The 14,414-nt window shown below is 44.0% G+C and overlaps 1 protein-coding gene across 1 annotated transcript in view; it reads right to left on the bottom strand.

Annotated features, from left to right (window-relative positions):
• LOC126252694 (zinc carboxypeptidase-like) overlaps window positions 1–14,414 on the bottom strand; it is a 65,887-nt gene that overhangs the window by 27,844 nt on the left and 23,629 nt on the right. The window contains exon 5 of the mRNA XM_049953598.1: window positions 4,210–4,354. Coding sequence (XP_049809555.1) covers window positions 4,210–4,354 — 145 coding nt within the window. The remainder of the gene's footprint in view (window positions 1–4,209; window positions 4,355–14,414) is intronic.

The following is a 14,414-nucleotide window of genomic DNA, read 5'->3' as shown; positions in this document are numbered from 1 at the left end:
CGCTTACCAAATAAACCTGTGACGAAACGCGCCGCTCTTCTTTGGATCTTCTCTATCTCCTCTGTCAACCCGACCTGGTACGGATCCCACACTGATGAGCAATACTCAAGTATAGGTCGAACGAGTGTTTTGTAAGCCACCTCCTTTGTTGATGGACTACATTTTCTAAGGACTCTCCCAATGAAACTCAACCTGGCACCCGCCTTACCAACAATTAATTTTATATGACTATTCCACTTCGAATCGTTCCGCACGCATACTCCCAGATATTTTACAGAAGTAACTGCTACCAGTGTTTGTTCCGCTATCATATAATCATACAATAAATGATCCTTCTTTCTATGTATTCGCAATACATTACATTTGTCTATGTTAAGGGTCAGTTGCTACTCCCTGCACCAAGTGCCTAACCGCTACACATCTTCCTGCATTTCGCTGCAATTTTCTAATGCTGCAACTTCTCTGTATACTACAGCATCATCCGCGAAAAGCCGCATGGAATTTCCGTCACTATCTGCTGGGTCATTTATATATATTGTGAAAAGCAGTGGTCCCATAACACTCCTCTGTGGCACGCCAGAGGTTACATTAACGTCTGTAGACGTCTCTCCATTGAGAACAACATGCTGTGTTCTGTTAGCTAAAAACTCTTCAACCCAGCCACACAGCTGGTCTGATATTCCGTAGGCTCTTACTTTGTTTATCAGCCGACAGTGCGGGACTGTATCGAACGCCTTCCGGAAGTCAAGGAAAATGGCACACTTACAGCGTGTGCAGGACTTACTAGCGACAGACTTTCCGCATCGGGAGCAGTTTTGTCACTGTTTTCTTCACTAGGCAACCACGAACTCGTGTTATCCACCCAATTCACAGATGAGGCCACATTTACGCGGAGTGATATCTTCAACTTTCATGACAGTCATCTGTGAGATAATATGCAGGACGCCCCATGATATCGTGACAGCGAATCATCAGCAACGGTGCGGCTGGAATGTGTGGACCGGGATAATTGGTGACCGTATTTTGGGGCCAGTCTTCCTTCAACGTCGCCTAACGGGCCGGAACTACCGGAGTTTCTTGCGGGTGACTTTACCTCCCCTGGTGGAAGAAGTGCCTGTGACAATTCGAGGCGTTATGTGACTGCTACATTAAGGTAGGAGATCCAGCTGCATGGCCTGCTCGTTCACCGGTTTTCAATCTGTGAGATTTATGGTAATGGGGCCATCTCAAAAGTACCGTGTACGCAGAGCCCATTTCACATATGGAGATAGTGGAGCAGCATATTCATGCTGCCTTTTGTCACTGCTCATATGCAGCCTGGCCGGTGTGAACGTGTGAGACAGAACATGCTCCGGCGGGTACGCGCATGCGTTGGGGCACGTGGAAATCATTTCCAACACTTACTGTAACCGTGGCTGTGTAGTACAGTGTGTATCAGACTGCAGTCTCTGTAACAGTGTATGACTGAATAAATGAACTCTAGCATGGAAACCATGGATTTCTGGACATAAGTTCATTGCACCTTTTTTGCTCCGCATACTCTCATCGATCAGTCCCACCTACACGGTGGTAAAAATCACCCTGTATAGAACTATAAATTCCTGTCATTAATATATAGAAAAAAGAACTGAAGCTTCCATTTTAATGTATTTTTCGTTCTACGAAAAATGCTTTAATTAGTTAGTATTAACTCGTGTAGCGACAACAGTTCTTAATAAAAACAATTCACCTGTTAAGTGAACCTTGAAAATCAAGGGTTCTTTGTTAATATTCAACATCACACTACCCGTAAGGATCATGACCATACCCGGACACCATCTACCAGAAACATATCATATGAACGGATTTTGTGTACGATGTAGTATACAAGATTCAAGCATCGTATTGGAAAGGAATATGCAGTGTGTTTGTCATCCTTTGAAGGAAAGGAGAGTTCTAAGCAGTAATATTTTAATGCAGCGCGAAACGTAATACTGCATAATGAAGAAATCTAAGTAAAGCAGAATATACGGAACATGAATTTACCAGAAATATAATATCGTGTAGAAAGTAAGCATCAAAGGAAGTTTGTAGTACGTTTCAGAGAAGAAATACCATGTCGACAAGAAAAATGCATATCACAATGACATGCGTAACATCTGAATGTTGAAAGCATATTAAGGATGATTAATGCATGAGATCTAAGCAGAAGTTCCTTCCAAAAATTTTATCTGCAATAGAATAAGCATTCCTGAGTGGAACCGACCATATACAGTCAAACAGGGCGAATTTCCACCAGTCAGGGCATCTTTGTACTATTTCCTACTTTTGTTTCAAATGTCTGCTGCTCCACCTGCTTTCATTATTTTGCACTAAAAGCAAGGGTTTTATTGCCTGTGTGATTTCTAGTTAGTATTGCAGTTGTGTTCTCACGTTCATATAAGCTCTAAGGCTTTTGATTATCCTTTAACTGCATTGGCTGTGAAGAGAGCTTCTGGCGATAGTGATTTAAGCTGGCCAGTGACAGCTCGATGCAAATAGCTTGATATTTGAAAGTAAACCTACACTATTGAATTAGCACTATTTTTTTACTTCTTATTAATACCTGTTTTCTTTATGGAGTGATGTCAAATTATCCAGAGCATTAGACATAGGAAAAATACTATACTTTTTAGGACAGGTCTAAAGTTACCATTATTACAGGGTAAAAGTATTAACTGTATTAAATTAACAGCATTAAATTTGAAATTTTACTCTACTAGGTCACAGTTAGTATACATTTTCATTTTCCCAAACACTCAGTAACTATAGATGTAAAATATTACAGTGTTTGCTCTGATGTGTATTTGTTTTGTGTCCAGCATCCTCAAAAAAATGGAAAAAGTGGTACAGGATAACCTCGATTGACTGTACAATCCCGAAGAGTGTATCCCCATGAGGGCTGTTCTAAAAATAAGATATGTAGCAAAATACAAACCCCGCTGCATGGTAACTGTTAGCCAGAATCATTGAGTTCAACTCTCTGGGAAAATCAGGCCGTCGGTGGTAATGCGTGTATTTCCTTAACCGCCGTTATCAGACTGAGTATTCTTCCATACATTTCTGTCCCATTTCGGCAGGACGTTAAGAAATGTAGCTTTAGTTTTACCCTTTACTAGTGATTATGACCTTAAAAATTATGCTACTGGCCCCTGCACACGTGGAATGATGTGATATAAGTCTTATTCAGAACGATGTAGGTTGCAATAGCTACTGGGAGATGAAGAAGCTTGCACAGGATAGAGTAGCATGGAGAGCTGCATCAAACCAGTCTCAGGACTGAAGACCACAACAACAACAAGTCTTATTACTCCTTCTTAACTCGTTTACGGAAGAGTAATGTAGAAACAGTCCAGATGACGGCACGACTGTCGTCAGCCATATTGAATAGCAGTCATCTTGAATAGTCATTGTGGTCCGATAGAGAAATCTGTCAAGACGAGAAGACGAGATGGTAAGATCTTTTCTATGTTAAAATTTTGGTAAACTAGTGCTGGTTTACTACGCAATAACTGAACAGTATAATTACTAAACGTATTTGAGATATTTAGAACACTAGATTAAGCCAGTAAATTATAATTAAGGTGTATGTCGGATGATAAAGCAGAAGGTGTAACAGGGATTTCACAAATTAATTTATTGTTATTGTCTAACCGCTTCTCCTATACAAAAAATAGAAGTCAATAGTAGGTTTGCATACGTGTGAAGCAAACTATTTCAAATATCATCTTCTTCTCCTCAAAGCATTCACTCTGAATTTATTAAATACAAATTAATTATAATTTTCAGATTCCTAAGAGTAGGCTAATTGTTTACGACAGTAATTAAATTCATTTCATGTTATTTCGACCAGCTTTTATCAGTGCCTCCTGGTTTTTCAGATGTTAGATATAGACTTACAATTTAACTGTCTCATGGATAAACAAGAAAAAAGGAAATTGAACGTTTGGTGTGAGAATTTTATGCATCAAATTGTGAATATAAGATCTGTGAATGAACGCAGGGCTACAGTGCTGAAGATTGCTATTAACTTTCATCGTTAGAAGGTCTCATAAATTCTTTAAAGATATGTTATCCACTATCATTATGATTCTGCACCTGTTGTGATTTTTTGACAATACTTTAAAGGGACTAACGACCGCATAGAGATTTTTAGGTTTGGGTACTGATAGGAAGCTTTTTTTTACTCACCTCCCTCAATGACTACGATGGGATTTCCCGGTGCGAAGGTTATGTTCACACCCAGGATCTCTCGACCTTCGTAACTGGATCCTCCGACAACGAGTGTCACAGTGTCAGGGTATGTCTCCGACAGAGAGTTCAGCCAGGCATGAATCTGTAAATCAGGGATTTGGTCAGAACTGGCCTATTACAAAGGAACGGCTCTGGCAGTAGTCTGAGGATTTGGATGAAACACATAGAAGATATAGTACTTGGTACATACTTTAACCCCTCTGCTCTGCAATACGTGTTGGTTGTCTTTGTGCGTGTTTTGGTTTGCATTTCGCAGGTAAGCTCTTTGAACCGCTTCGTTTTCTTGATGAGCCAATAAACTGACGATGATAAATGGAGATCACTCAGAGCGGAAACCATGAATTCACATCAAAGCTTGGGAACATACGGGCCAATCTTTTGATGATAATTATAGCTGAAGTTCAAGACATTAGTCAGGAAGAATCAATACGCAAAGAAGTGGGATACGGAAGTACTAAGGAACGACGAGATACGTTTGAAGTTCTCTAACGCTATAGATACAGCAATAAGAAATAGCGCATTAGGCAGTACAGTTGAAGAGGAATGGACATCTCTAAAAAGGGCCATCACAGAAGTTGGGAAGGAAAACATAGGTATAAAGAAGGTAGCTGCGAAGAAACCATGGGTAACAGAAGAAATACACTCCTGGAAATGGAAAAAAGAACACATTGACACCGGTGTGTCAGACCCACCATACTTGCTCCGGACACTGCGAGAGGGCTGTACAAGCAATGATCACACGCACGGCACAGCGGACACACCAGGAACCGCGGTGTTGGCCGTCGAATGGCGCTAGCTGCGCAGCATTTGTGCACCGCCGCCGTCAGTGTCAGCCAGTTTGCCGTGGCATACGGAGCTCCATCGCAGTCTTTAACACTGGTAGCATGCCGCGACAGCGTGGACGTGAACCGTATGTGCAGTTGACGGACTTTGAGCGAGGGCGTATAGTGGGCATGCGGGAAGCCGGGTGGACGTACCGCCGAATTGCTCAACACGTGGGGCGTGAGGTCTCCACAGTACATCGATGTTGTCGCCAGTGGTCGGCGGAAGGTGCACGTGCCCGTCGACCTGGGACCGGACCGCAGCGACGCACGGATGCACGCCAAGACCGTAGGATTGTACGCAGTGCCGTAGGGGACCGCACCGCCACTTCCCAGCAAATTAGGGACACTGTTGCTCCTGGGGTATCGGCGAGGACCATTCGCAACCGTCTCCATGAAGCTGGGCTACGGTCCCGCACACCGTTAGGCCGTCTTCCGCTCACGCCCCAACATCGTGCAGCCCGCCTCCTGTGGTGTCGCGACAGGCGTGAATGGAGGGACGAATGGAGACGTGTCGTCTTCAGCGATGAGAGTAGCTTCTGCCTTGGTGCCAATGATGGTCGTATGCGTGTTTGGCGCCGTGCAGGTGAGCGCCACAATCAGGACTGCATACGACCGAGGCACACAGGGCCAACACCCGGCATCATGGTGTGGGGAGCGATCTCCTACACTGGCCGTACACCACTGGTGATCGTCGAGGGGACACTGAATAGTGCACGGTACATCCAAACCGTCATCGAACCCATCGTTCTACCATTCCTAGACCGGCAAGGGAACTTGCTGTTCCAACAGGACAATGCACGTCCGCATGTATCCCGTGCCACCCAACGTGCTCTAGAAGGTGTAAGTCAACTACCCTGGCCAGCAAGATCTCCGGATCTGTCCCCCATTGAGCATGTTTGGGACTGGATGAAGCGTCGTCTCACGCGGTCTGCACGTCCAGCACGAACGCTGGTCCAACTGAGGCGCCAGGTGGAAATGGCATGGCAAGCCGTTCCACAGGACTACATCCAGCATCTCTACGATCGTCTCCATGGGAGAATAGCAGCCTGCATTGCTGCGAAAGGTGGATATACACTGTACTAGTGCCGACATTGTGCATGCTCTGTTGCCTGTGTCTATGTGCCTGTGGTTCTGTCAGTGTGATCATGTGATGTATCTGACCCCAGGAATGTGTCAATAAAGTTTCCCCTTCCTGGGACAATGAATTCACGGTGTTCTTATTTCAATTTCCAGCAGTGTACTTTAGTTGATTGATGAAAGGAGGAAGTACAAACATGTTCCGGGAAAATCAGGAATACAGAAATACAAGTCGCTGAGGAATGAAATAAATAGGAAGTGCAGGGAAGCTAAGACGAAATGGCTGCAGGAAAAATGTGAAGACATCGAAAAAGATAAGATTGTCGGAAGGACAGACTCAGCATACAGGAAAGTCAAAACAACCTTTGGTGACATTAAAATCAACGGTGGTAACATTAAGAGTGCAACGGGAATTCCACTGTTAAATGCAGAGGAGAGAGCAGATAGGTGGAAAGAATACATTGAAAGCCTCTATGAGGGTGAAGATTTGTCTGATGTGATAGAAGAAGAAACAGGAGTCGATTTAGAAGAGATAGGGGATCCAGTATTAGAATCTGAATTTAAAAGAGCTTTGGAGGACTTACGGTCAAATAAGGCAGAAGGGATAGATAACATTCCATCAGAATTTCTAAAATCGTTGGGGGAAGTGGCAACAAAACGACTATTCACGTTGGTGTGTAGAATATATGAGTCTGGCGACATACCATCTGACTTTCGGAAAAGCATCATCCACACAATTCCGAAAACGGCAAGAGCTGACAAGTGCGAGAATTATCGCACAATCAGCTTAACAGCTCATGCATCGAAGCTGCTTACAAGAATAATATACAGAAGAATGGAAAAGAAAATTGAGAATGCGCTAGGTGACGATCAGTTTGGCTTTAGGAAAAGTAAAGGGACGAGAGAGGCAATTCTGACGTTACGGCTAGTAATGGAAGCAAGGCTAAAGAAAAATCAAGACACTTTCATAGGATTTGTCGACCTGGAAAAAGCGTTCGACAATATAAAATGGTGCAAGCTGTTCGAGATTCTGAAAAAAGTATGGGTAAGCTATAGGGAGAGACGGGTCATATACGATATGTACAACAACCAAGAGGGAATAATAAGAGTGGACGATCAAGAACAAGTGCTCGTATTAAGAAGGGTGTAAGACAAGGCTGTAGCCTTTCGCCCCTACTCTTCAATCTGTACATCGAGGAAGCAATGATGGAAATAAACGAAAGGTTCAGGAGTGGAATTAAAATACAAGGTGAAAGGATATCAATGATACGACTCGCTGATGACATTGCTATCCTGAGTGAAAGTGAAGAAGAATTAAATGATCTGCTGAACGCAATGAACAGTCTAATGAGTACACAGTATGGTTTGAGAGTAAATCGGAGAAAGACGAAGGTAATGAGAAGTAGTAGAAATGAGAACAGCAAGAAACTTAACATCAGGATTGATGGTCACGAAATCAATGAAGTTAAGGAATTCTGCTACCTAGGCAGTAAAATAACCAATGACGGACGGAGCAAGGAGGACATCAAAAGCAGACTCGCTATGGCAAAAAAGGCATTTCTGGCCAAGAGAAGTCTACTAATATCAAATACCGGCTTTAATTTGAGGAAGAAATTTCTGAGGATGTACGTCTGGAGTACAGCATTGTATGGTAGTGAAACATGGACTGTGGGAAAACCGGAACAGAAGAGAATCGAAGTATTTGAGATGTGGTGCCATAGACGAATGTTGAAAATTAGGTGGACTGATAAGGTAAGGAATGAGGAGGTTCTATGCAAAATCGGAGAGGAAAGGAATATGTGGAAAACACTGATAAAGAGAAGGGACAGGATGATAGGACATCTGCTAAGACGTGAGGGAATGACTTCCATGGTACTAAAGGGAGCTGTAGAGGGCAAAAACTGTAGAGGAAGACAGAGATTGGAATACGTCAAGCAAATAATTGAGGACGTAGGTTGCAAGTGCTACTCTGAGATGAAGAGGTTTGCACAGGAAAGGAATTCGTGGCGGGCCGCATCAAACCAGTCAGTAGACTGATGACCAAAAAAATAATTTAAAAAAAAGCTATGGGTAGTTTGTCGCAGAAGTACTGACGTATTTCTTGAGAAACTTTCTGGTAGATCGAAAGTGTGTACCGGACCGGGGCTCGAACATAGGGATATTTCCTGTGAGTTGCCACTGATAACTTCGCATGGAACTGACAGCCATTCGACCAATATATCGTACCCAATTTTACTAACAGTTCGTCCACGCCGGTTCTCTTGTTTCATGTATATCACTGAAACTGAAAATTACAACATTCATGCACTTCAAAACATCGAAAGAAAAATTTAACAGTGTCATCTATTTCACTAAAGTAGACATTAAAACAAGCACTTTAACCATAGTCCAAAATTTATTTCCGACAAAGAACCTGATGCAACTTGTAAGAGTGATCTGAAATAGTACTGTAGAACGTAGCGAATCACAGTGGGGCTAACAGCTTTGAACTGCTTGTGTGGACCAGTATTGTACAATGTCTGTGAGTTTAAGTAATACTGTAGTAGGTTCTCCCAGTGCCATAAGCTGTTCCTAAAGTCGGCACTCGATGCACAGCTTTCTGTCGTGACCGTAGCCGGGACATCAGCTCCTTCTCGTAGTTACGTCGACCTCTAGCTTATTAACTGTTATTGTGTTCTAACTACCAATAGAAATTATGAACAGGTGGGGAGATTACAGAGATACAGAAATAATGTTGGCAGACAGACTGAAAGGAACGTTTCTCGAATATAACCTTCACATACAGGTAAAAGAAAACAATTTCAAAATGGTTCAAATTGCTCTGAGCGCTATAGGACTTAACATCTGAGGTCATCAATCCCCTAGAACTTAGAACTACTTAAACCTAACTAACCTAAGGACATCACACACATCCATGCTCGAGGCGGGATTCGAACCTGCGACCGTAGCGGTCGTGCGGGACCAGAATGAAGCGCCTGAAACAGCTCGGCCACTCCGGCAGGCGAAAACAATTTCACCAAATGAAATGAGAGCATTAAAATGAATGGTGAAGTATGCTTAAACTGTTCAATTTGTACCGCTTATTGAATTGGCAGACACACTCCAGTCAAAAGGAGAAAATCACACACAATCAATCCTAAAATACTGGTGAGAAACATAGGTAATCCAGAGAGATTCTGTCAAACGATGCTGTGGCGCCAGAAGACTGTTAACGTTACCTAAACGGCAGCGTAGATGGCTCCGACACTCGGTTACGCTCGCTCTTTGGAGATATCATCGTAATGTTTATTAATCAAGCTGTTGCGCCATACGGGCAACGAGCTCGTTGAAAACCGCAAGTCATGGCTAAACATAGGACGCTTCAGCACTCAGGAACCTACAACAACATGGCGTCTGCGTGTGACCCACAGGCTGACTGTCTGACTGTTCTTAGCGATGAAAAACTTCTTGACGTCATCGAGGAGGTCCAAACGTGCTTGACTGAGGGTTACTGCTCGCTCTGAGTGATTTTTAAAACCTAAGCTCACAAGGATGACAATCGACTCAGAAAAGTAGCATTACTTTTTATGATCAGCCTGTGTCTTTTGCAGCTGGACCACTGGAAGTACCACTAAGTGACCTTACTTTGTCATTCACAAACGTTCCTTAGTTACGGTTCTGCGCTAACCCGGATGACCATCTTCAGCAAGTATGTTGACGACTTGGGAAGAGCTCCCACTCTTCCAGTCTGGAGAGGCGCAGCAGTTTTACTCTTGGCGTCATAGTGCGGGGAGCCATCGAGAATGACGTCAGGTGACGGTGGTAGTGTTTTAGGGAACTCTGACTGCACAGCGACATGTCACTGACACCCTGCGTCCTTACATGTCACCTATCATGCAACAATACCGGTGTGCGATTTTTCAACAGGACAATGCTCATCTATACATGCCACATGTCTCTATGAAATGTCTGCTTGATGTTGCGGTACTCGAGCGGTCACAACTACCCCCAGATCTGTCCCTGATAGCACATGTGCTGAGACCACTTTGAACATCAACTTTGTCTCAGTGTCAGTGTCCAGGAAATGAAGGACCAGTTATAACAACTGAGGGTCAGTTTGTCTCACGAAAGGAAACAACGGCTTTATGACATCCTTCCTAACCGAATAAGGACATGCATCCAGTCCAGAGAAGCTGCAACGTCACACTGACAAGTGGCTCATACTGCCAAGTTCTTTGTAAATTTTTCTCGATTTTGAAATCATTGAAATAACATCAAATGACCTCTCAAGCCGTAAAATTTCATTTCGTGTCCTTCTCCTATTCTGCATGCTTCATTTTTTCTGTCAGGCAGTGGATTTATCATCTGACCAGTCCAGATAGCCGCGCACGTTAGCACGTTCTTTGCAGGAAAAAATTTGGAAATTTGTGGTAAGGACTATGGGACCAAACTGCTGAGGTCATCGGTCCCTAGGCTCCTAGGCTTATGCACTACTTCATCTAACTTACACTAACTTACGCTTAGGAGAACACACATACCCATGCCCGAGGGAGGATTCGAGCCGGTCGCGGTGGTTGAGCGGTTCTAGGCGCTTCAGTCCGGAACAGCGCGACTGCTACGGTCGCAGGTTCGAATCCTGCTTCGGGCATGGATGTGTGTGATGTCCTTACGTTAGTTAGGTTTAAGTAGTTCTAAGTTCTAGGGGACTGATGACCTCAGATGTTAAGTCCCATAGTGCTCAGAGCCATTTGAGGATTCGAACCTCCGACGGGGGGAGCCGCGCGAACGGTGACAAGACGCCCTAGACCGCACGGCTACCCGCGCGGCTTCTTTTCAGGACTCGGGTAAATTTTCCGTCCTTTTGTAGAATCCGCCAGGCAGGTTAACAACGAGGGCTGGTGTCCGGGCCAACCAGGATGTAGTTTTTAGGCGGTACCCCACTTCCGATTAGGTGAATATCGGGCTAGTACCCAAGTCCTGTCTCAGTTACACGATTCGTAAAAATGTCCAAAATTTTCTCACGCTTTCACGTGGAATAACAATAGACGCAGAAAGATGTTGTACACAGATTCCGTCCCAGGGAGAAGCGGTGGCGACAGAAAGGGCATCCGTCCATGCTCTACCACTAACATCACAAAATACAGATTAACATGCCGATCTGTGAAGACACGGCATAAAGCCAAGAGAAGGAAGAAGGGTGTAATAGTAATGCAACATTTTTTTTCTGAAATCAGGTTGGTTTTGTCCAGGATTCTAATGCACCATATTATTGTGCACTCTTTTGGCTACAAAACCTTATTTTTCAAAATAATATCTGTCGAATGCGACGGCCTTGCTGCACCTTACTGGGTAAGGCCACGTACGAATGTAATCCCAAAAGTAAGGTCTCCTACTTTCTTATAAGTACGTAGACCTGTTTATTTCTACAATGGTTTAGATCAGTTTACAGCTTGAACATTTAGCTATTTTTCGACATGATCACCATTTCTGTCGATGCATTGACGCAGTGGCAGTTTTTGTATGCCCATGTCATACCAGCTCGCCGCCATGTTGTTCAGAAAGTTATGAACCTCTTCTTTCACCTCGTCGTCGGAGCTGAATCGCTTTCCGGCCAAATGTTAACTTAGGGAGTAGTAAGTGATATTCACTGGGCGCCAAGTCAGGACTATAGGGTGGGTCGGTGATTATGTTCCACTGAAACTCTTGCAGGAGAGCAACGGTTTGCCGAGCGATGTGTGGGCAAGCGTTGTCATGGAGAATGTGTATGCCCTTGCTCAACATTCCTCTCCTCCGGTTCTGAAATGCCCGTTTGAGCTTCTTCAGAGTCTCACAGTACCTGTCAGCATTAATTGTGGTCCCAGTGGGCATAAAGTCGACCAACAATACCCCTTTCCAGTCCCAAAAAACCCGTGTCGTGACTTCACCAGCAGACTATGTTTGAATTTCCGCGGCTTTGGCGAAGAAGGATGCCGCCACTGGCGTGATTGTTGCTTGGTCTCAGGTGTAGAGCGGTATGGCCAGGTTTAGTCATCCGTGACAATTGAGTCCAGAAAGTTCTCCTGTTCGGCTGCAACGTGGTGAAGAAATGCACAGGAAGCATCAACTCGTTGCCGCATGTGGTCCTCGGTCAGCATGCGTGGCACACATCTTGCGCACACCTTCCCGTGGTTCAATGTTTCCGTTAAAATTCTGTGATCGGTGCTTCGGGAAACCTCAGGAACCAAGGTGCAGAGATCATCCAGGGTGACCCGCCGATCTTCACGCTTGCTTTGCTCGACCTTAAACACTGTCTCCTCATAAATTGACGGTCTCCCACTCCTTTTTTCGTCGTGAATTTCGGCCCGACCAGCTGCAAACTCTCTACACCACTTACGAAAACTTTTGACATCCATGCACGACTCACCATACACTTCCGTCAATTGGCGATGGATTTCATTCGGCGCAGTGCCCTTTGCGTTCAACAACCGAATAACTGCGCGCAATTCGCACTTGGCGGTAACATCCAACGTCAGCTCCGTTCTCAACGGCTGCCTAGCCAAGACTGAGCGCCTCAGCGCGGCGTGCGCACGTTTACACACAGCGCGTGAAGCACTCTTCATAACAGTGTGACCAACTGCCACACAAACAGAGTTCTGTACTTATAAAAAAATAGGAGTCCTTACTTTCGGGATTACGCTTGTGGTACCACCCTACTGATCGATATCGGAGCCAACATTGTGCTGTAGCAAAAACCTCCCTGTCATTCACGTACTGCTTTCGTTCATTGGGCTAAACAAATGGTAATCGAAGGTGCGAGATCTAGGCTGCAGCGTGAATGAGCAAGAAGAATCCAGTGAAGTTTCGTGAGCTTTTCTCGCATGCGCCGACTCGTGTAGGGCTTTGCGTTGTCACGGAGAAGCAGACGTTCGTTTGCATTTTTGCGGTGACGAACACGCTGAAGTCATTTCTTATGTTTCCTAAGGATGTGTGCGGTCGGCCGACCCGCAGCAGATCGGACAGGTTTGTGCAGCCTTGTTACGACGATGTTAGACGCCTCGCCCAACGATTCATCGTGCTTTTGTTCACTGTCAGGTCTCCGTGGACATTCTGCAAGTGCCTATGAATACCTGCGATGTTCTGGTTTTCTACGAAAGGAACTCAGTAACAGCTCTCTATTTGGAACGCTTCTCCATTACAGACGCCATTTTGGATCCTACGGATAGCGTCGCCACCTTTCGGATGTTCATGAAACCACAGGGGTTGAAGCGAGAATATTCCACGAAGTCATACAACAAATTCAGTATTGGCCGAGTAAGAAATGTGTTGCTTTACTTACTGAACGCTCCTCGTATCATCAATCACTCACCATCGCATCACAAATAAAATTAAAATCCAAATCTTTCCACTCTTTAATTCCTGAAGTTTCTGAATTACAATTCCTGTCTTAAGCGCTTCATTTTTTTTAGTCTAGCTGGTTCTAAGGTTTTGTCGCCATCTGTCGTGAGTGTGGCTTCACAGTACCATGGCTCACGTTTGGAGATTTAAGTAAGTTTTTGTGTAAATAAATGGACAGGAATAGTTGCGTTGCTGATACTGAGTCACAATTAATTGACAGCTGTGTGAAGTTTCTCATAATGAGAAATGAGAAAGAACGATCTGTATCTACTTTACAGAAATTTTTACAGTCAAGGTCGTGCTCAAAACTATTTTTTATTGAACGGTTTCGACAGGTACAGCTCTCATCTTCAGATCTTCAAAAACGTTTTTGGTTGTACGTCATGTTCCATTGTGCGTTCATTACTCGTGCCATGCTAACATGTATATTTTACATTCCGCACAGGTCTATCACAAATAAAATTTAAACAGGTTTGTCACAAGTAAATATCCAAATACAGAGCAGTCGTTTGATGCTTGTCAGTTCTTAAACGTCACAGTATATAGTGAAAGAGCACCTTTATGCCAATGTTTATATTTACATGACGAATGAAGCACATTTTAGGACCATCTCATTCGAAATACGTAGTGCATAGAGCAAGTTTTTGAAAATATGAAGATGACTGTTTCTACCTTCAAAACTGGTCAATAAAAGATAGTTTTGAGCGCTATCTTGAACATTTGTTTAACACGAATCTCCAGGATGCTGGAATAGCTGTGGGTCAGAAATTTCTCTTAATCGTTACAACAAAAAAGAAGCCAATACAGATGCGCTGTAACTGTTCATTCGCATATTTTTGACATGTTTTTTGCATTTTCGAAAATACTATTTTTGACTATGTTACGATG

This window comes from Schistocerca nitens, chromosome 4, assembly GCF_023898315.1.
Source record: "Schistocerca nitens isolate TAMUIC-IGC-003100 chromosome 4, iqSchNite1.1, whole genome shotgun sequence".
Taxonomy (NCBI): Eukaryota; Metazoa; Arthropoda; class Insecta; order Orthoptera; family Acrididae; genus Schistocerca; species Schistocerca nitens.
The sequence above is the reverse complement of the archived record's forward strand: the minus strand, read 5'-3'. Positions and strand labels throughout refer to the sequence as shown.